General features: G+C 34.6%; 1 protein-coding gene and 1 non-coding gene across 6 annotated transcripts in view; one reads left to right on the top strand and one right to left on the bottom strand.

Annotated features, from left to right (window-relative positions):
* The window catches only part of NFXL1 (nuclear transcription factor, X-box binding like 1), a 46,660-nt gene extending 25,393 nt beyond the window's left edge, over positions 1-21,267 (top strand). For all 5 annotated transcript variants that reach the window (XM_045532961.1, XM_045532963.1, XM_045532962.1 and 2 more), the window contains 11 exons: positions 2,367-2,487; positions 2,709-2,868; positions 3,583-3,674; positions 6,511-6,532; positions 7,257-7,397; positions 11,199-11,365; positions 12,157-12,226; positions 16,237-16,341; positions 17,837-17,923; positions 18,687-18,740; positions 21,071-21,267. In XM_045532961.1, the coding sequence (XP_045388917.1) occupies positions 2,367-2,487; positions 2,709-2,868; positions 3,583-3,674; positions 6,511-6,532; positions 7,257-7,397; positions 11,199-11,365; positions 12,157-12,226; positions 16,237-16,341; positions 17,837-17,923; positions 18,687-18,740; positions 21,071-21,244 (1,193 nt within the window). In that variant the 3' untranslated portion in view covers positions 21,245-21,267. The remainder of the gene's footprint in view (positions 1-2,366; positions 2,488-2,708; positions 2,869-3,582; positions 3,675-6,510; positions 6,533-7,256; positions 7,398-11,198; positions 11,366-12,156; positions 12,227-16,236; positions 16,342-17,836; positions 17,924-18,686; positions 18,741-21,070) is intronic.
* On the bottom strand, positions 10,945-11,076 carry LOC123624900. Its single transcript, XR_006730263.1, has one exon. It is a non-coding gene; the product is annotated as a small nucleolar RNA SNORA51 (small nucleolar RNA).
* Positions 21,268-22,985: the final 1,718 nt, after the last annotated feature.

The following is a 22,985-nucleotide window of genomic DNA, read 5'->3' as shown; positions in this document are numbered from 1 at the left end:
AGTATTTATCTCTAAAAGATGAATTCTTAACCTAACAATAGTTAATATACTTCTTCATATCAGCAAATAATCTGGTGTTCAAATTTCTTGCTATGTTGTAAGTGACTTCATTTTTTACTTCAGTTTCTTTGACTCAAAAACCTAATAAGATGAACATGTTGTAATTGCTTATGTCTCTAAACTCTTTTAATTTGTAATTTCTCTCCTCCATCTACTTTTTATTTTCTCTTATGACTTATTTGTTGAAACTAGGTTGCTTTAGTTTTTCAGAGTCTGAATTTTGCAGAATGCATCTCTGTTATTATTTAACATGTTCCTTTGTCCTCTGCATTTCCTATACCTTGTTAATTGGTTCTGGAGGTTTGATTAGATTTGGGTTTGATTTATTTTTTTAAAAAAGATGCTTATTAGCTTCCCAAAAAGCCCCTAACAAAATTTTCCCTCATGTAAAGTATGTGGAAGGTGTGGTTGTGCAACTCTCACCGTTTGTTTAACCTGTAGTTACCTACAAATGTGAAACCATTTCATGCCATTTTCCATCATTCTAGACTCCTTCATAATAAAAATTATACTTTAATTCATAGGGAGAGGATACTAACTGTATGTTTTCATTGTGAATATATGAAAATTTATTTATAGTTTTTTTAAGTTCAAAGTCATCTGTGTTTATGGTTTTGGAATTGCTGGATTCGTGACTATTTTAGCTATTGACCCAGAGGGTCAGTATAGTTACAGTTTATATGCTGTTTTTTTTTCATTTTGAAAGTATTATTACTGAAGCTGTTTTAATTAATATCTCTCATGTTGTATAGGTATCTGTAATAAATTCTGTTGGTCAGTAGGAAGACTATTTAGAGAAATTATCCCTTAAAGTAGCAAAAAAAGGTTATGTTTATAAGTTCCTCTTTGAATTGCTGAAGCTGAATAAAAAATTATCATTGTTAAGTATAGAAATTGATATGCTGAATGAGAACAGACTTAAATGTCACTATTAACTTGAGAATGAGAACAGACTTAAATGTCACTATTAACTTGAGAAATGTAACATCTAGTCATTCTTTTGAAAAGATCAAAATAAGACTGATCGTGTGAGTCTGATAACTGGGCTTGTATTACCATCAAGATAATGCTTCACTGGATTATACTTACCAAAACACTAAAGTATAAATTTGGTAATTTTGTTCAATAGATACGTTTTTCCCTGTGATGCTTTTACTCTCATTTTCTCTTTTTCTATGTTTGTTATTTGAGTCATAATTCTTAATTTGTATTTGTTTTAAGAAACTATTTTGAACTTCCAGAGGTATTTAAATAAGGCTGTTTTCCATCATTAATCTTTTCTTATCAGGTTTAACTGCTGGGCAGTATTTTGCTTGGTCCTGAAACTTGGCCAGCAGTCTTTTTAGACTATCCACTTTGTAGTTGAAAACTCTTATTCCCTCCTCATCATTTTACTTCAAATGGAGTTCCTTACTGGGAGAACTAGAGTGGGAAGAAAGCCCTTACCATGACGACAGAGCCTCTTGGGGAGAACTTACTAGCCTGGAAAAGGTTTCTTTCATTTTGCTTTTGTATATTTCTACCAGTCCGTAAGGAAAGAGGATAAAAAGCTGAAACACAAATAACTTTTCTTTTTGAATGTTTATAAGAGATATTTGGAATTATAGCCTAAAATGGAGGTTTAGCATTTAGTCTTTCATAAAGCACAAATAGTGGAAAATTGACTGTGCTTGTAAATAACCAACATAAGGTCATGAGAGAGGAGTTATTGGGGAATTTGTCTAAAAATAATGTGCTTGGAGAGAAGGATGTATGAAAATAGGCTGAAACAATTATTGTTAGATTTTTTCCAAAGCCTTAAATACAGTTTTGCTTGTTGTAGTTTTGAATGAGTAATGTGTTAAATTTGTTACTTAGAACAGAAATTTTAGCAAATTTTAAAGAAAGGTCTAAAACTTTATTGAAGTACCAGTATACCTATATATGTACAAATCATAAGTGTGCAGCTTGTTGAATTTTTACAAACTGAACATAACCATATAAACAGAACTCATATCATTAAACAGAACATTACCAGCATTTCCAAAACCCTTGTTGTATCTTTCATAACCATCATTCTGATTTCGAATAGTCTAGTTTTTCTTGTTTACTTTATGCTAGTGGTATCATGTACTAGGTATTCTTTATGTGTGGCTTCTTTTGCTCAGTGTTATGTGATGAGATTCATTCATATTATTATAGTTTATTCATTCTTATTGTAAAGTATCTTATTGTGAGACTATGCTAAATTTATTGGTTTTACCATTGATGGGCATTCGGGCAATTAAGGAAACTTCTTTTTAAGTATCAATTTTTTTTTTTTTCAGGTAGTTGCTATCCCTGCCCAGAAACTGTGGATGTGAAGTGTCATTGCGGTCATACAAAGGTGACAGTACCCTGTGGCCGAGAACGTACCACAAGACCACCCAAGTGCAAAGAGCTTTGCAGGTTAGTATGAAGCTTTGCACAGGCTCACATCAGTGTTTTACAAATATAAATTCATATTGACTTGTAATACTGTTAGTATTTTAGTTTTGCTTTGTTGTTTTAAAATATTAATATTCACAGTATGCTCATTTTATATGGAATCAGGACATACAGAGAATTGTACTTTAGATGTAATTGTACAGTAATCAGAATTACTTAAAAAATTGTATGTTACGATTTAGTCGACCGTCAACTTGTCATCATTCAAGTCAAGAAAAACATCGCTGTCACTTTGGCTCCTGTCCACCATGTCATCAGCCTTGCCAAAAAGTTTTGGAGAAATGTGGTCACTTGTGTCCTGTTCCGTGTCATGATCAAGCATTAATAAAGCAGACTGGCAGGGTAAGGGAACATGTTATTAAAGAAATAGTGCATTGCTGCGGGACATACTTTCTTGATTTTACTTAGTCATTCAACAAGCAACGATTAAGCACTTATTGGGTATCAAGCATTGCGCATGGAGCTGGGGAAAAGGTAAATAAGATATGGTCTTTTGGCTTAAACTCACAGTAGAGAAAAGGAAAGAAATCAATAAACAAACGTTTGCAAATACAGTGTGATATAGATGAATTTGGCAGTCCTCCTTCATATATTGTGGTTTAGGGTTACAGATAATCTCCTATAACCCTATCTTAAAAATTTAGTCTGTATTCAGTGAATATTTGTTGAACCCTTACCATGTATCAGGCATTCATCTAAGTGCTGGGAAAAAACTGAGCAAAATAATGGAGATTACATTCAACTGATGTTGGATGTTAGCATTTACAATTCTGTTTTCCATTCTCCTTATGAGAAGTGAAGGAGGCTACGCTTCCTTTGTTTTGCCATTTAAAAACTGGAGTCTGCCTTAGTTATCAATATTAAATGTGTGTGGAAAGGAACAATCTGATAGAATACAGATGGAATAAAATATTTCAGTAAACACAATTTATTGATTATTTGAAAAATTTCAACCTGCTTGGGTAGGAGATACATAGAACTATTTTCTTAGATTCTTAAAATGGCCATGTGATTATTAAATCTCTGACTTAAAATGCTTATGTGTTTTACTTGCAGCACCAGCCTACGGTCCCTTGGGAGCAGCCTTCTGAGCCAACATTTGTTCAGACTGCATTACCTTGTCCTCCGTGTCTAGTTCCTATTCCTATGCAAGTATCAGAATTTTAACTTTTTAAAAAGATATCTTTTAACAGAGTTCAAAGTATATCTAAAGTCAACCTCTCCCTTTTTTCTTAATTCATTATTATTTCAGGACTAGCCTATAAATTAGTGTCTCTGCTTCATTCTTTTCCAAATACATATATTTGCCATGCTGCTTATAAAACTCCTATAGATACCTTTTTTTGAGTCTTTTCTCTTGGCTGGAATTTGATATCCTTCTTAGCTTTCCATAGCAGCTTGTGCTTACAGTTACAAAAATGCATCCAAGAAATTCATCATTTGTTAGTTTTCATGATCATTCCCATGCTAGGATGTAGGTTCCCTGAGGACAGGAAAGCCAGGCTTTAGATAAAGCAAACTTGAAGGAGAGTGTTTAAAGGAAACATTGGAAATGAAAGGCAGTAATTTTCTGGATGGGCCAATGGATGATGGAGCTGAGCTGTAAGGAGGCAAACCCAAGGTAATAGGGAGTCCTGTATATGTATAAAGATCCTTCTAACCCTAATATCATGACTTTTCAGTGGCATGGATAACAAAATTGTTATAAAGTGTATGTTGAAAAATATTACTTGTCACAAGAACTGTTCAGGTAATATTTCATTTTTAGATTAAAATGTGTCTGTCTTCCTATCCCTTGCCTTGTTTGAAAAAAAAAACCAAAACACGACTTTTAATGATATTTTGACCCTGTGTAAGAGAATGCTGAGCTTACAATATGTGCTATATCATTTGGAGTGCCTTTAGCTTCAAGTAACAACCTAAATAAAAAGTGGCACAATGACATTTATGCCTTGCCCAATTAGACTGGAAGTAGAGTAGCTTCATGGTTGGTTAATTTGGTTAATTCAGTATACATCGAGAGCTCAGACTCTGTCTTTTCATTTTGTTATCCTCAGCTGTCATCTTTGCCCTCAGGCTGTTTGCCTTTCTGATAACTTCCCATCTCCCTGGTTTACAGAGGGAGGAATGGAAGCTGTCTGTAATGCCTTCTGCAATTGTTATCATCTTTTCTTTATTGTTAAGGGGTGAGGAAACTTCTGAGACGCCCTGTGGTAGAACTTCCTTCACATTTCATTTGCTAGACCATTCCACAGGACCATTTCTAAACCAGTCCCTGGAAAGGGAAATAGTGTGTTTAGTTTTTTAAATAAACTTTATTTTTTTAGAAAATTTTTAGGTTTATAGAAAAATTGCAAAGAAAGTACAGAGAGTTCCTATATGTGCTCCCACCACATGCAGTTTTCCCTAATATAATACCATCTTACGTTAGTGTGGTGTATGTTTGACAGTTGAGGAGCAAATGCTGGTACGTTATTAGCTAAAGTCTATAGATTACATTTGGGTTTACTTTCTGTGTTGTGTGGTTCTATGGGTTCTGACGAGTGTGTAGTATCGTGTTCACCATTACAATTTCATACAGAGTAGTTTCACTGTCCTAAAAATACCCTGAGCTGCACCTGTTCACCCCTCCTCTACCCACCTCACTCCTCACAACCACTTACCTTTTTATTATCTCTGTAGTTTTATCTTTTCCAGAACATCATATAGTTGGAATTATATAGTATATAGCATTTTCAAACTGGCTTCTTTCATTTAACAGTGTGCGTTTAAAGTTCTTCTATGTTTTTTCATGGCTTGATAGCTTATTTCTTTTTATCACTGAATAATTCATTGTGTGGAGGTACCATAGTTCATTCACCTATTGAAGGACATTTTGGTTGCTTCCAAGTTTTGGAAGCTGCTATAAACACTTAAGAATAAAGCTGCTATAAACATTTGTATGCAGGTTTTTGTATAGACATCAGTTTTCAACTCATTTGGGTAAATTCTTAGGAGTGCAATTGCTGGATCATATGGTAAGCCTTTGTTTTAGCTTTGTAGGAAGCTGCCAAACTGTCTACCAAAGTGGCTGTATCATTTTGTATTCTCACCAGCAATGAATGAGAGTTCCTGTTGCTCTACAGTCTTACCAACATATGGTGTTGTCAGTGTTTTGGATTTTAGCCATTCTAAAAGTGTATAGTGGTATCCTGTTTTCATTTGCAATTTCCTAATGACATAGAAAGTTGAGCATCTTTCGTATGCTTATTTGCCATCTGTATGTCCATTTGTTCTAGCACCAACCATTCAGTTGCTTTGCTGTCTTGTCAAAGATCAGTCGTGTTTGTGTGGGTCTCTTTCTGGGCCTTCTGTTCTCATCCATTGATTTGTCCTTTAATCAATACCATACTTTCTTGTTTACTGTAGCTTTATAGTAAGTCTTGAAGTCAGGTAGTGTCAGTCCTTGGACTTTGTTCTTCTTTAATATTACGTTGACCGTTCTGGGTCTGTTAACTTTCCATACAGATTTTCGAATCAGTTTGTTGATATGTACAAAATAACTTGCTGGGATTTTGATCGGACTTGTGTTGAATCTCGATCAAATTGGGAAGAAGCTACATCTTAACAATTTTGAGCATTCCTATCTACTAACATATATCTCTCAATTTATTTAGATCTTTGATTTCTTTCATCAGCATTTTGCAGTTTTCTCATATAAATCTTGTATATATTTTGTTAAATTTATACCTAAGTATTGTACTTTTTGTGCTAATATAAATAATGTGTTTTTAATTTCAAATTCCAATTATTCATTGCTAGTATATAGGAAATCAGTTGGCCTTTGTCTACTAATGTTGTATCCTGTAACCTTACTATAATCATTTGTTTCCATATGTGTTTATTTCTTACTCTTAAGTAAACTAGTGGAGTTAGTTGTTCGCTGTGGATATCTTTTTTGAAGAATTTATAATGATTTCATTTTATTTTATTTTTTCCTCGCAGGGAATGTCTTGGGAAGCATGAGGTGAGTTATAGGCACAATTTTTAAGTAAAGCTTACAATCTATATCTTTTCCATACTAGTTATTAGAAATAATAAAGTCAAAGTATTATTATTTCAGTATTATAAAGAGTGCAAGAGTTTGTCTACTAATTTTAAAAGTGTATGGTGCTTCCACATGTACTCACCATTAAATTGGTTTCACTGATCATCACTTAAGAGCACATTTAGGAATAACATTAATTGGGTGTTGGGCAGATGGGGGCGGGGAGGATGGGTGTATACATACATAATGAGTGCGATGCACACTGTCTGGGGATGGACACGCTGGAACCTCTGATTTGGCAGGGAAGGGGGAACAAGGGCAATATACGTAACCTAAACTTTTGTACCCCATGATATGCTGAAATAAAAATAAATAAATGTATATGTAAGTAAAACAAATATATATGGTGCTTTTATTTGAGAATTAACCTGCGTATATGCATTCACTATGGACTCTTACTGAATTTTCCTTTTAGGAAGAGAATGCTTGCTTTTTTGCATTCAGTTTTTGGAATATTTGGTACATTACTTTGATTTAATATTAACTATTATTAATGAACACTTATTAGACCTTTTTGAAACTTGTTCTCAAATGATAGCGAGTCATTTTGGAAACATGGGTTCAGAAGGTTTGTGTGTGTGTGTGTGTGTGTGTGTGTGTGTGTGTGTGTGTGTACTGTGCTAATATCCTTTTTTTTTTTAAGGTGAGTCCACTACCGTGCCATGCTGTAGGACCCTACTCTTGTAAGAGAGTTTGTGGACGAACCTTAGATTGTCAGAATCATACATGTATGAAAGAATGCCACAAAGTAACTGAAGTGGATGGTTGTACTGGCAAAAACAAGGTAATGTTTTTAGGTCGAATGTATATATACTCACAGTTTGCTTGAAACATTTTTTTCAATAGTTATACTATAAATATTTTTTTCCATTTTACTTAGCTGCTTTCCTCTTTTTTGCCCTCATTCCTTCTCTCTCCTTGCTTTTCCTAAGACAACTGACTTTACCAGATTGCTGTCTATTGCTCTGTATCTTTGTGCTGGCTCATAATAATGTGGCTTTTCATGTGGAACTCTTTACGTGCTGTGCCTGTGTTAATACATAGGATATGGTTTTATGATAAAAATATAGAAGTTACGTATCTTCTTAGAAGGTAGGTAGCAATAACACCTCCACTTCTCTGTGTTCACATTTCTGAGTTTAAAGCATTTGCTCAGTTATTTTTCACATGATAGATGATGTTTATAATTTTAATAAATTCGTAATCTTTTGTTGAAAAACAAATAGCATCACAGATGTGTATGTATATGATTAACTGTTTTACAAGCATATGAGAAATCAGCTATTCAAAGATCTCTTAAAAATTGCCATTTCAGGCCGGGCACAGTGGCTCATGCCTGTAATCCTAGCACTCTGGGAGGCCGAGGCGGGTGGATCGCTTGAGCTCAGGAGTTCGAGACCAGCCTGAGCAATAGCGAGACCCCCGTCTCTACTAAAAATAGAAAGAAATTATATAGACAGCTAAAAAATATATATATATATATACATATATATAGAAAACTTAGCCGAGCATGGTGGCACATGCTTGTAGTCCCAGCTTCTCGGGAGGCTGAGGCAGGAGGATTGCTTAAGTCCAGGAGTCTGAGGTTGCTGTGAGCTAGGCTGATGCCACAGCACTCTAGCCCGGGCAACAGAGTGAGACTCTGTCTCAAAAAAAAAAAAAATTGCCATTTCACAAGGAAAAACAAATGTTCTAATCAAATTTTAAATAATATTAAATTTTATTTTTAAAATAACATTTTTTATAGACTTTCATTCTATGGGGAGTCACAATAATATTAGCAAGTATCTTAATGAGAAATAAGCCAGAAATTTTAAGTTTTATTTTATTAAGTAACATTAAATTTACAGATATTTATGAATTGTGTTATTGAAAACTTTGCTTGCATTACCAGAGGTTTTTGTTTTGTCTTTGATTTGGTAATAGTAATGTATGACAACATAAATGCCCATAGTATCGTTCTTGTTCATGTACAAACATATATGTAAATGTATTGGTTATAATTTCTTCATTGATCCATGCCTTGATTCTCAAAAATGTAGTCACGATAAAATGAAAATGATAGTGGAATTATAAAATCAAGCCAACAAATAATGATTTAAAATCACTTTAACTAGGTAGAATGTAGTTGCTTAATGGCTTTCCTCTTCTGGATTTCCAGAATATCAAGTGAGTCAGAAAAAACTTATTTTCAAAGCTGATATGACTATTAGGGATTTATCCTGGATTATTCCAATATTGCTGCCTAGGTTACAGTTTCTGTTTTTCTTTTTAAATGAGAATGGTATAAAATAATTGACAGACTTGCTGTTTTTCCTAATTAAGATAGTCTTTCCTAGAAGGTAGAACTTGATGTTGGAAGTGATCCAGGAGTATAGCTTAGTGCAAGTATAGATTCAGTGATTTTTTTCTTTTTCATAGCTGGAAGGAACTCATAGCATAATTCTTGTTTTGCAGATAGGGAGACTGAAACCTAGTGTTGTCAGGTGACTTATCCGTGATCATACAACAGGAGAGTAGCAAGTCAGAAAGTAGCATCCCTGACCGCCTAACTCCCAGCCCAGTACGTTCTTCTGCTCGTGTTATTTAAATAGATTATTGTACGTATGCCAGATGGCCAGGAAGAGCAAAGGAAATATACCCTGTGTTAACTTTGGTTCTGTTGGCATGTTTTGCAATTCATTGCCTAACCCTCCCTCAGTCTTTCCCATTTCAGAAAGTCATATTAACATTTTTACCCGGTTGTGCAGGTCAAAGACATAGGAATCATGCTTGATTGGTTTCTTACCGTTGTTGTCTTTGCCCTACAGCAAATCCTGTTAGGTTTATTTTTAAAATCGATCATGAATCTGACAATTTCTCATAACCTATACCACTAACATCCTTACCTAAGCCAGCATCACCTCTTACCTAGAGTTCTGCAATATTTTCCCAACTAGCCTTTCTGTTTTCACTTGTGTTTTACTACATCAGCCAGATTCATGTTTTAAAAAATCTAAGTCAGGTATCGCCTCCCTGCTCGACACCCACGGTAGCTTTTAATCACTCTCAGATTACAGTCCGGAGGGCTGACGGTGGCCCAGGAGGCTCTGTAATGACCTGACTCCTAACTGTCTTTCCTGCCTCTCGTCTGACTACTCATCCCTCTTGCTTGTTCACTTCTGCTTCTCCTCTCACTGTTTCATGAACATTCCACATTTGTTCTTCCTCAGGGCCTCTGTACTTACTGTTCCTTTTCTCTGGAACTCTCCATTCTGGTGGCTCTCTCCCTCATTTAACTCAGTTTCTATTCAGATGTGGACTTTATCAGGCAGGCTCCTTCTTGTGCTACCATCGCTCTCTCTCATCCTGCTTTATCTTTCTTCAGAGTACTTATGAAGACCTTATATTATGTTCTTTATCTCCCTACTTACATGTAAGTTCTAGGGACCTGTCTCATCTATTCCCAGTGGCTGGAACAATGCCTGACACATAAGTGCTGAATGAGTATTTGTGGAATAAATGAATATACTTTTTAAAAGTAAAAAATTAGAAATTAGTAATAAAAGAATATTTTCATAACTTGAAACATTATTTCTTTTTAGTCTCAAATGTCAAGAAATAGCTTAGAATTTTATTAACAATAACTTTTGTAATCGTTGCTCTACTTAGGCATGATAATAAAAATGTTTAACCTTTAAAACTTAGTGTCCATGTCTGTAGATCTCTGACTTCTTTTATCTCAAGTATGATATGTGAAAACCAAAAATGCCCTGCAGTAAAAAATTTTACCTTTTTTAGTAGATTCTGATACTAGTTACATTATTAAATCACAAGAACAGAGAAAGGTATCTTGTTTAGTTACATTGAGTTACTTTTATTTGTAAATATAATCTAACCTTAATTCACTGATATGCATTAAAAAATAAACTACTGGTACTTCTCCTTATTTTCACTCTGTATGTGTTTCTTATTGGCAAGATGAGATAAATATCTCCAGAACTTTTTTGAGTGATGTGGGATTTCTATGTGTTAACCGTGTGTTGATCTCTTTAATTCAATGATAATTTTGCTTATTGGATGGAAGTGAATTGAATAAACATTTTACTCTCCATATTTTTTCTACCTCTGACTATTCTTTAGGAAGTAATTTACATTTTTAGTGAGGATACCCTTTATGTAGTCAAGTTCATGTTAAAGGTGAGGCTGTTTGACTTAGGTTTATAACATAAAAATCTATATGAGAATAATGGTCATATTGACATTCTTGCTATTCTTTTTGAATATTTTTAAGATCAACAAGAGCACATGCCATTAAGTATGTATTTTTTTGTTTGTTTCTTTTTGTTCCTCCATGTTCCCCCATTGACAATACAGACCAGGCACAGGGCCTGGGCTGGGATGTACATGGGGTAGCTTCACTCTGCCGTCTCTGTCTATGCAGGTAGTGTGAGAACACGGCCTATGGCAAGCACTGGGAGGCCCATTAACTGTATTTTTAAGAGCTGCAGAAGTATTTTAATGGAATATATAGATTTTATAACTTTAATATATAGAAATGTTAGACTTCTGTACTTAGGTGATTTATTTCCCTGCTATTTTTCAGGCTGGTCCAGAATGCCTTCACTGTGAAGAAGGGTGCTCTAAGTCACGGCCACTAGGCTGTCCTCATCCTTGTGTTTTGCCATGTCACCCTGGAGAATGTCCACCCTGTGTTCAAATGCTTAGAATAAAATGTCACTGCAAGATTACAAGCCTATATGTGGAATGTAGGTAAGTGGACTGAAGAAACACTCTTGTCTTACTAATATCTTTTTATAATTCAGAGCCCTTTGTAATATACTTTACGGAATATTTTTCAGTTGTGTTGCTTAGACTCTAGAGCCCTAGATTATCTGGTCGACCTGGAAGGAAGAAATGTAGGGTACTCTACCTTCTAGATTCTTAACCCTGATTTTGAGCAGGAAAATTATGCTTTTTTCCCATTTGTAGAGTATATATAAGATTTTGTTAGGAAAAGATTGTATTACTTCTTTTTTAAAAAATTAGAGAAATGGCCGGGCACGGTGGCTCATGCCTGTAATCCATAGCACTCTGGGAGGCCAAGGCAGGAGGATCGCTCGAGGTCAGGGGTTTGAGACCAGCCTGAGCAAGAGTGAGACCCTGTCTCTACTAAAAATAGAAAGAAATTATCTGGATAACTAAAAATATATATAGAAAAAATTAGCCGGGCATGATGGCACATGCCTGTAGTCCCAGCTACTCGGGAGGCTGAGGCAGGAGGATCGCTTGAGCCCAGGAGTTTGAGATTGCTGTGAGCTAGCCTGACACCACAGCACTCTAGTCCAGGCAACAGAGTGAGACTCTGTCTCAAAAAAAAAAAAAAGAAAGAAAAAAGTAATTTGGAGATAATTATTAGAGAAATAATTAAAATATTTCTTGAGGAAAAAAAGGAAATAAATATAATAATTTATGGATATGTTTGAAATTGTGAATTGTTTTTAGGAAAAATATGATAAAAATGGGCATTGGTTTGAATGTCATCAAAACTTTCTCATTTTTAGAAAAATAACCACAGCTGATGTAAATGAAAAGAATGTCCTCAGTTGTTGCAAAAATCAGTGCCCTAAAGAGGTAAGCTTTAACAGAACCTTTCAAATTGTGTTCTTTGGGCATTTTTCTCTTGGATTTTCTTTTCTCTTGCTTGGTTATCTTATTTCAGATCTTTTCTGGACCCACATTCTAGTGGAATGTGATTATGTCTATCTAAATGTGACGCATAGGGTTAGAGTAGATGCACTTCATTTTATGAAATTTGGGGATGTTAGAACTAGGAATAACCCTTTGAAGATTTTTTTTTTTAAGAAAGTAATTTTAGAATGGACGCGCTTGGGACTCTGACTCGGGGGGATGGGTGGGACATGAACAATGTATATGACCTGAACTTATGTACCCCCATGATGAGCTGAAAAAAAATAAATAAATAAAACCCAGACTTATATTGTAAAAGCTCACAAAAAAAAAAAAAAAAAACAAACAAAAAAAAGAAAGTAATTTTAAAGATCGCTTACATACTTTATACAATAAAATATTGACCTAGTGCTTATCCCCCAAAATGTGATTCAGACTTAAAATATAAATAGATTGAGAACTATGTGGCACATTAGCAGTTAGACAGTGAATCTGTTGGGTTGTTTAAAAAATAAGTATGTGTGTCCTCACGCGCCTGTGGGCGCCTCCGTGGTGGGATGGTGGGAGGGTCGACTGCACATCCACAGCGCTTTGGAGGTGATACCGTAGCAGGTACCGCCGTACGTTTTCAGTGTGGCTTTTGGTGCTGGTACCATTCAGATTGTTGTGTTTAAAGATTCTGATGCTTCAATAAACGTTGTATTCAAACTAAAAGTATCATAAGTGGTTTGAAAAAATCATGTGGAGTAAAAAGGTACAAACTCACTGGTGATATATCCTGGCAGTGATTTGAGAAACCAAATTAGTCCATCTCTATTTGGTCAATCTGAAAGGGAGCAAGCTCCTTTTGTTGTTGTTAGGTTGGGACAGTGACAATTATTTGATTTGGGTAGACATTTGAAAAAGAATCCTTTTGACTTACAGATGTACTAAATAGATGTACTAAATTTTCTTTAAATTCTTTATGTACTTATTTGTTTTTCATCCTGTTTAGAGTCAGGAAGGGATGACAACTAAGTCTTAAATATAGTAATCAGTCTTTGATTAAATATGAAACAAGAATCAATGCATTATACACCTTTTTGTTAAAAATATTTTTTTTAACTAAAGCTTTGCATCACTTTTTATGGATTTAAGTTTAAGAACAGAAATACTTAGAAATTGAACTTAAAAGTTTTAAAATTTATGTAAGATTATTAAAAAATAGATCATTTGAAGCAATAAATGATTATTTTAATAATCCCGTTGTGAGATGACTATGCAAACTACCATCTCTCCCTTTCAAGTTTTCAGATTTCTGGGAGAGAACATGTGATTGGCTCACTGGGAGTGCAGGGACTCCTGGGCACAGGCAGCCATAGAGAGGGAACTAGAGCAGGTGGCATAGCTGCGCTGTGCTGCTGGGGGAGTTGTGGTGAACCAGGCAGCCATCTCAATTTGTCTTCTGCAACTTTCACCAGCGCTGGATGTGGAAAGGCAAGGAGATTCTTGGAGTACGGTTTAGGTGAGGTGGCAGAGTCAAATGAAAGATTTAGAAAAAAGAGACAGACATATTTTGAAGGCAGAAAACTCAGCCAGAGAAAAGGCTTTCAAGATGTCAGTAAAATTGTGAAGAGTGAGCGTGAGGTATTTTAGGAGGCAGAAAGATATAACATCAAGACCCGTTAATTCACCAACCCCCAACGCATTGGAGGGATGGAGCGCTGGTTACTGAAAGGCCACAGTACAGCCTCAATTCTGTGTATTTTCAAAAAGATCTTTATTCTGATATGCTTCCCTGTTCACTTTCCCCTTTAGAATCATTGATTTCAAGGTGAAGTAGAGTGGTTAGTTACTTTAGAGAAGATGACTGATGAAATTACCTCAGAGATTAAGGAAAGAACAAGAGGATATATATCAGAGACGGATTAGGGCAAGAGATGGTAGATGGTGAGCTAATGCCTGCCATTTGTCGTCTTTATGAAGTCAGGCCAGAGGCATTGGAGGTTGATGAATTAACGGGTCTTGATGTTATATCTTTCTGCCTCCTAAAATACCTCATGCTCACTCTTCACGATTTTACTGACATCTTGAAAGCCTTTTCTCTGGCTGAGTTTTCTGCCTTCAAAATATGTATGTCTCTTTTTTCTAAATCTTTCATTTGACCCTGCCACCTCACCTAACCCCTACTCCAAGAATCTCCTTGCCTTTCCACATCCAGCGCTGGTGAAAGTTGCAGAAGACAGGAATCAAGGTGAGAGTGAAGTTAAGGAATACAAAGGCTTGAGAAACCACTGTGGGGCGAGTATTTGAGAATGAATAAATATTGAGCCTGGTAAGCAGTGTTCAGGGCCTAGTATTAGCTGTAGGAAGAAACAAAACTGAAGTGGTTCAGGAATGCCTGGTGTGGAAATCATTCTAGCAGTATTCTTCCCTGTGGTAGGGTTAGTGGAAATACACAGTGTGAGGGGTCTAAATTTAGTTTTAGTGTGAATGCCTATCCTAAAAATTAAAGAACAGGAAACCTAGTTGCACACTAGAGAGAGACTAAAGACAATGGAAAAGGATTCTGAATTTCTCAAAGTTGGTAGAGTCAGTAATTTGAAAGGTCAGTCTGGTGAATCATAGAGATCAGAAATTAGAGAATTTAAATGTTTATTAAGGTGTCCACTATTTGTAAAGTATCTTTGTTAGGGAGCTTGATATGAGAGACACAAAAAAATATAGATGCTTCGTGACTTATGATGGGGTTGCATCCCGATAAACCCATCATAATGTTGAAAATCCTAAGTGGAACCATCATAAATTGGGGATTGTCTGTGTAAGACCATTGCCCTCTACTAACTGATAATAACTTTTATTATAATAGCTAAATACAAGTATACTGAACATACTTAATCCTCACAACAACTTTGTAGAGTATTTATAAAATATTACTCTTCACAGTTTTACATTTGAAGCACAGAAAAGTGACTTGCCTGAGGTCCCACAGTTATGAAGAGGGAATCTAGAATTCAGTTCTAGGTAGTCTGACCTTGGAATTTAATCCCTAACCAATAGTGTATTTTATTTACATTCAGAAATATATGAAGTGCCTAAAAAAATTTTTTTTTGGTAACAGTTGAAGACAATACAAGCAATGTCACAACAGTTTAGAAATAGATTTCTTACGTAACTACTATTTATTTAAATGTAGGCAAATTTATATCAGGCTCTTATGGTGATTTAAGCCATGTCTCAAAGTATAGATAAGGTTTGAATAGACAGAAGGAAACAATGTTTCATCTGAAAGCTTGACTGGGATGTAAAGATAGTAAATAATTAAAGACAAGGAGTTCACAGACATCATGTCAGTTATTGAGTGGTTTTGACTACCTAAATAATATATTTTAATATTAATATCTAGTGGCAAGAATAAATGTTTGATAGTAAAAAGATAGGCAGTTGTGACACAGTACAGTGTCTTAAGGATGAGGAAGTTCTTTCTTTCTCACAACAGTTCGGAGAAGGTAGATGTGTCACTAAGCTCTAGGTGTTCATCCATGAATCCAGGTTTGCTGGCAGCTCCGCTCTCTTTAACACGTGGTTTCCATTATTGCTTCCGCTGTCATCATTTTCTAGCACATGGGGAAGAAAAGAACATGGAAGTGTACTCTTGCAATGATTTAAGGCACAAATCACTTATACTTGCTTACATTGTATTGACCAGAACTCAGTCACACGGCTACAACTAGTTACAAGGGTGACTGTAAGATGTACTCTTGGAGTAGAGCTGGGGAGAATATTTAAAAATTTTGTATAATTAAAGTAATTTATATCTAAAAGAAAAATAGTTGACAAATTAGCCCATTAGCCAGGATTGAGTGACCCTATTTGTGGTGGACTCTTTCTTACAGAAGTTGCTGGGGTGTGGGGGGAGGTAGAGTATGACCAAATTGTAAATATGTAATTGCTTTATGTTCGTTTTATTTAAGCTTCCTTGTGGTCATAGATGCAAAGAGATGTGTCATCCTGGTGAATGTCCCTTTAATTGCAACCAGAAGGTAAAACTTAGATGTCCCTGTAAAAGAATAAAAAAGGTAAATATTTAAGTTATTGAAAATACTTTTCTATGTAAGTTGTTTTTGTTTTGTTTTGTTTGGTATGTATGTACTGATAGTTCTTTGGTTTTGTTTTTTGCCTTCTAATTTTAAGGTTTTATTTCATAGATTTTTTTGTTATTGGAATAAGCCTACAAATTTCTATAAATGCTTATTTTAAAAATCAGCTTTGGCTATTTAGTTTTCTGTAACTTAATCGCAGAAGAATGTTTTATGTTGGAGCCAAACTCAGTGCCCTTTTTTTGGATAAAGTCAATGTGCTCTAGATTTGAGGTCTGAACAAGGTACACAATGTGAGTGGCATGGTTTAAGAAATGGTCGGAATTAACCTTTGTTACTCTAATTTATGAAACTTTTTTGCCATCGGTATTGTCTTTTGAAAATTTTGCCTTAAAAAGGCCTCTATGCACAGCCTTGTAAAATAAAAGAACATTAAACTTGGAAAGGAGTAAATGAGTGAAAACTAATGATTGGAAGGCCCAATGGGAACAAACTATATACCATTAAACGGAACTTTCTTATGAAGGAAAATACAGTGGCCTAATACTCTTTTTTTCCATTCTCATTTTCCTTGACCACCCTATTGGCAAAGTTGACTCCTTTGAAACTAAGTTTTTTAACCTCTGATTTACCTTATCTCAGTTATAGTTGTAACTCATTTTGTTCTTCATATTCCTATGGTTATTCTCTAAAGCTAGTATCTTTTTTCTTCTCTTTAAATTTATTCATTTATTGAGGATCTTTTATAGGTCCTTTGCTTTTCATTTATTTTACAGAGTTCCTGGTGTATTTTCCTGGGTGGCTAACTTCTGAATTTACATTTATAGGCGTGACTTCTTAGGGACTGGAATCTGTACATTTTAGATATTTAAATTGACCATGTTTATGTGAAAATCAATAGTCAAGCCACTTTTAATCTGAGATGTGTCTTAAATTTTCTTTGAAATTTCACATCTTATCCAAGTGCCATTTGGCACCCATTAGTACTTTGGAACAACTCTTTCCTAGGCCTCAGCATAACTTCGTACTGATTCCTTGCCTCTGGTCATGCTACCTGGCTGGTCTAAACTCTTCAGTGACTCTTTATCCTCAGGATAGTGCAGGTTTAAAACAGTTCCATTACCCAGAAAGCTCTCTTGGACAGCACTGCTCTAGAACATTGTATTCCTTACAAGCTTTATAAGAATAACAAGAAACAATAAAGAAAAGTAAAGAATAAAAATAAAATTGGAGGTAAGTCCAATAGTGCCACTTAGTAAATAATGGGCTGTTTTAATTTTATGGAATTCACTTAATAAAGGACTAAGATATTGAAGTAGATGTTTAATGCTTACAACCATATCATCATTAAAAATTAACGAATATGACTGTTAAATAATATGACCTTAAATTATTAAATTTTGCTTTTTTATGGTATATAGTTAGGATGTTAAGGGAAAGATGATTTAAAATTTGAAATCTGGGTTATTTGTAGGAATTGCAATGCAATAAAGTACGTGAAAACCAGGTTTCAATAGAATGTGACACAACATGCAAAGAAATAAAGCGGAAAGCATCTGAGGTAATGTCTCGTTAAATGTCATTTTTACTGTACCAATAGCCTTTCCCTAATTTATGTGTTTATTAAAAACAATTTGAAATATCTTTGCTTTTGTAATAGAAGCCTAGCTTTATAGGCCGATTTTGAATCGTAGGGTGCGTTTTATTGCCTGCCACGTAACTAGGCTTTTTGTCCTCTGGACCAAGTAGTGTGTTTGCTCTGGGACGAAGTCGTTTGTTTTAATGTTAGCATAAGCCTCCTGAAAATTAGGTTAAAATACAGAAATAAGATAATTGGAATTCTTTGTTGTTTGTGCCACAGACATTCTTTTAATAAAATGATTTGTTCTGTAAAATCTGGATTCATTCAAAAGGCTGCCTTTAAGGACCCAGTAGTAGAAAGCATGTGTGGCCTTAGGGCTGCAGGTCCCCGCTGGGAGTCTGGGCGAAACTTCTCAACATGACATGTACGTTCTTTAAATGATTTCAAACATAAAGCTCCCTAAAGTTGCTATGTGTTAGTGGAGCCTGGATAAGAAAATGTTAAATTCTATATAAAATTTGATCGGCTGAGCATGGTGTCTCACGCCTGTAATCCTAGCACGTTGAGAGGCCAAGGCAGGAGGATTGGTTGCGTCCAGGATTTCAAAGTTGCAGTGAACTATGATGATGCCACTGTACTCTAGCCCAAGGAACAGAGCAAGACCCTGTTTCGAAAAAGAAAAGAAAAAAGAAAAAAAATTGATGATTAAATTGTTAATTTACTTTTAAATGTATATAAACAGATAAAAGAAGCAGAAGCCAAAGCTGCTCTTCAAGAGGAAAAACGAAGACAACAGGTAATTAAACAAAATGCTAGATTTATGTCTTTTGGCTTCATTGTTAGTTTTGTGCAAACATAAGTATATTCCAATTTCAAACTAGGGCTAGTCAACTCTGTTCTAAACTGAAAATTTTAGTTCCTATAAAACAACAATGAGCCATCCACTTACTTCACTCGAAGTATACTGAAATTCTGAGAAGGCATGAGATCTCATGTATTCCCAAATATTTTGTATATTCCCAATTTACTTCTTTACCAATTTCATCTATTCTCTACCCATAAGAATTTTAACTCCTCTTTTGGTGGAGGAATGGGAAGGGAGGGTGTTGTCATTGTAAGGCATCTCCGGGAGCCTCTGTCATTACTCACGTAAAAGTATTTTTCTGTTTTACTGAGTTGCAGATCATCTGTGACAAGTAAGTGCTGTTTATTAACCAATATATCTGTTTTAATAATACATTCCCCTCTTTCTCTATTAGATCCTTAAATGTAGGATTATGGTCTGTTCTTTGTTATTTTACCTAAGATAACACGTACATTCCTGATGCCCTCTGTTTGCTCACAGTATGTACAGTATTGATAGTATACTTCAAAGAGTGGCTTAACATTGTGATGTGTAATTATTTGTCAGTTTGCATTCTGAGATGCTATATACTTACCAAGCAGATTGTATTATATGCTAAACTACTGCTGTTATGAATGAGGAAATTAAAACTTGCATGACTTGTGAGAAGATCTAGAAACAATTCATGTAGCAAATACAGGTCAGCCAAGATGACCTGGTGTTTTATGGTTTTATAAACTTGATTTGCCTAATATCCCTAAAGTAAGTTATCCAGCTAATGTAGTAGAACATAGGTTGACTGGAACCCTGGGAGATTAAGAATAGTTTAGGGGGTTTCCTCCCCACACCTTCCCCTACCTTTTTATATACCATTATGAATAAAAATCTTAAAATATATTCCCTGTTTACTGATTCTTTAACCAAAATACAGTTGGCCTTCCACATCTGTAGATTCAAAATCTGCCTATTCAACCAAGGATGGAAAATATTTGGGAAAAAAATTTTTTTTTAAACAACAATAAACATAATATAAATAAAAAATATAGTAAAATAACTATTTGCATAGCATTTACATTGTATTAAGTATTATAATAGGTAACCTAGAGATGATCTGAAGTATACAGGAGGTTATGTGTAGGTTATATGCAAATGCTACATCATTTGTGTAAGGGACTTGAATGTTGTGGATTTTGGTGTCCTGGGGGTGTCCTGGAACCAATCCCAGGGGACACAAGGGTTAACTTAGGACATAATGTATACTTACTGACTGTGGCTCATTATGTAAGCATCAGTTATTTGACTGTGTCAGTGGTCCTCAATTTTGGCTGCTTTCAAGATATTTTGACTTTTTTTGATATTCAACAGCCAACCACTTGGGAGATTCTGACATTTTGGCTCATTGAAGAATGCTACTTTGTACTAAACTAAGGATATCATTCGGTCTTTTTCAAGTGTGGTTTATGGCCACAGGAATAGATAATGTTAAATGAAGTTTACATTTCCTTCCATTAAGTAAACATTTGCGGAGTCTTACATGAATATTATATATTTTTTTCAGTTAATAACTATGCACTACAGTGTATTATATTACATTATCATGTATAAAAGTTTAATAAGTAAGTTCTTAGCAGTAGAATAGAAATCCACATTTGATAATGGATGTAATTCAGTTACCCTTTTTTAGAACTAGTTTCTAATTTTTCTTTTTAAACTAGTCATTTTGATTTAAAGAATGAAGCATTTTTTCCCTTGAAGAATTTTTACTGTGTGTTTTTAAATGTATTTGATAAAGAGAAGGATCAAGTTCTCTTACTTGAATTTCTTCCTGATAACCCACTAATGTTTATTACTCACATTGTAAAAAACTACAATTATAGGTATCTTTGTTCTTACTAGGTCTGTCTTAGCACTTGCTAGAAGCTGTATAGAGCCCCGGTTCGCTAATGATGGTGTCGAAGGAGTATGGTATTGAAGTGTGAGACTGATGTCTACATTTTAGGGCGCCCTGATTTAATCTGACATTTAATACTTAGGATTAAAGTCAGGCCTGCAGTTTGAAATAATCTCTTTGATTATGCCTCGGTTCCCTTTCTGCTTACCTAAACTCTGAATTTGTTGAATATAATTAGTAGTGGAGAGAAGGTTTTTTTTAAAAAATCACATTAACATATTTGTTATATGCCATTACTATTAAAACATTTTCCAAATTGATTTGAAACGTCATTTGAATAAAAATAAATGTATGTATTGAATTTAATAAAAATGATGCTGTTTTGATTTAGGCTGAACTGGAGGCTTTTGAAAACAGACTGAAGGGTCGTCGGAAGAAGAACAGGAAAAGAGATGAAGTGGCAGTTGAGCTATCACTATGGCAAAAATATAAATATTACCTCCTTTCAGTGTGTGGAGTTGGGGTTGCAGTGTTTGCATGGTACATCACCTATGATATGGATTAAAAAAGTTTTGATCTTCTAATATACCTCAGATTGGATTTAGTTAAATTGTTAAATGTGGAATATTAGAAAATGTGTATTGTAGAACATGATATATATTCACAACATTCATCTCTGTATTCTCGGTTCCAGCTATTTGTTGTTAGAAGGACAGAATGCTGAACTTTATCCTAATTTTAGAAAGGGCAATGTAACACTGTATCAAGTAAAAGCATGACAGAAATTATAGAATATTTCACAAGGCTTAGCTAGTAGCAGAGTAACGTGTTTGTTGTTCATTGGGCTTCATTGCATTAACTTAGTTGTTTCATTTAGTATTTCAAACCAGCAATTTTTTTTTGTAAAATGTAGATGAAACTGAGCCATATGTGTAGTAAGAGGAATATTTCTCAATGCTTTGGTTACTTATTAAAGAGTACTTTTTTTGATCATGTAACTTTGTACTTTTTAAAAAAAGCAATTCTCTACAAGACCTCTTAAATTGTAACATGAATCTATATAATTAGATTCCAGAAGTTGGTTTATTGGTGAGGATTTTCATCAGTCACTGAAATAAATTCCATGTGTTATGTTTCCCAAGAATGTTGTTTTCAACAAACGCCAGGTTAGATTCCTAACATGTGGCTGTTTCTTGTGTAAGAAGCTTTTAACTGAAGTTGACATGTTTTGTAAACTTGTGTCTTTCTAAAATAGTAATAAAAGGAAAACCAATATTTGTCAACAATATATGCTGAGCACAGGGTTAAGAGCTTTATGTACTTTATCCTCATTTCTCCTTACCACAATCCTAAATAGATTTAAGCTGGAAATAATCAGTTCTTATAAAAACAAACTGATAGAGAAATATTAGTAAGTCAAATCTCTCTGAATTGTAATTCATTTTAAATAGTTTTGCTATTTTTTGTACGATTAATGTTTCATTAAAAATTTTTCATGCCAAATTTATAATCTAGAATATTTATTAGTATCTAAAATATCTAGGAGCCTATAATTTTAGGTTAGGCATTAGTATCAGTGTACAAAACTCTAATACTTGATGCAGAACACAGTAGCTGATAGATACTAAAAAGTATATAAAAAGTCATAGAAGTGTGTTTTAAACAGAAGTAGAAAGGATTTAAAAATTTTGCTGGATTTAACTCAAAATTTTTTAGCGTCATAATATTTAATCAAGTATTAGCTGGTGTCCAGAATTAAAGGACAGTCGTTCCTTTCTCTATGGCTTTATGTTTGGATTTTAGAGGTTTTTTTTTTACCTTTCCCAATGGTAGTTACAGGGTTGACATTTCTGAAACTCTAAATCAGATCAGCTACACTCAGGTTATTACCTGCTGTAAGTAAGTTGATTGTAAGGAATATAGGTGTCTGTGTGGGAAGTCATTCTCATGGATTTCAGAGTCTTAGCCTGTTAAGCAAGCCTGAAGCCTAGTTCATGTCTGTTTGTTTGCTGGGCTTCTGTACTTACTAAGGTTTTTCTTTTTCTTTTTCTTTTTCTTTTTCCAATTTGTGGGGAAGAATTTAGGAGCAAGGAGATTGAATGATTAATAACTTTATCATGAATGATAAATTAATAATTTTTTTATTTGGCTAGCTCAGAGCTTAATTTATCCAAAGTCACACAACTATTTCTTCATTTGTTCAACCAACAGATTTGTTTCCTATATGACAGGAACTTTCTAGGTAATGGAGAAAATGGTGATCTTTCTCTCAGGTTGCAGCTAAGGATCAGAAGAGAGCAGGCAGG

The sequence above is a fragment of the Lemur catta genome, chromosome 19, assembly GCF_020740605.2.
Source record: "Lemur catta isolate mLemCat1 chromosome 19, mLemCat1.pri, whole genome shotgun sequence".
Classification (NCBI taxonomy): domain Eukaryota; kingdom Metazoa; phylum Chordata; class Mammalia; order Primates; family Lemuridae; genus Lemur; species Lemur catta.
This window is presented reverse-complemented; position numbering and strand designations above follow the sequence as displayed.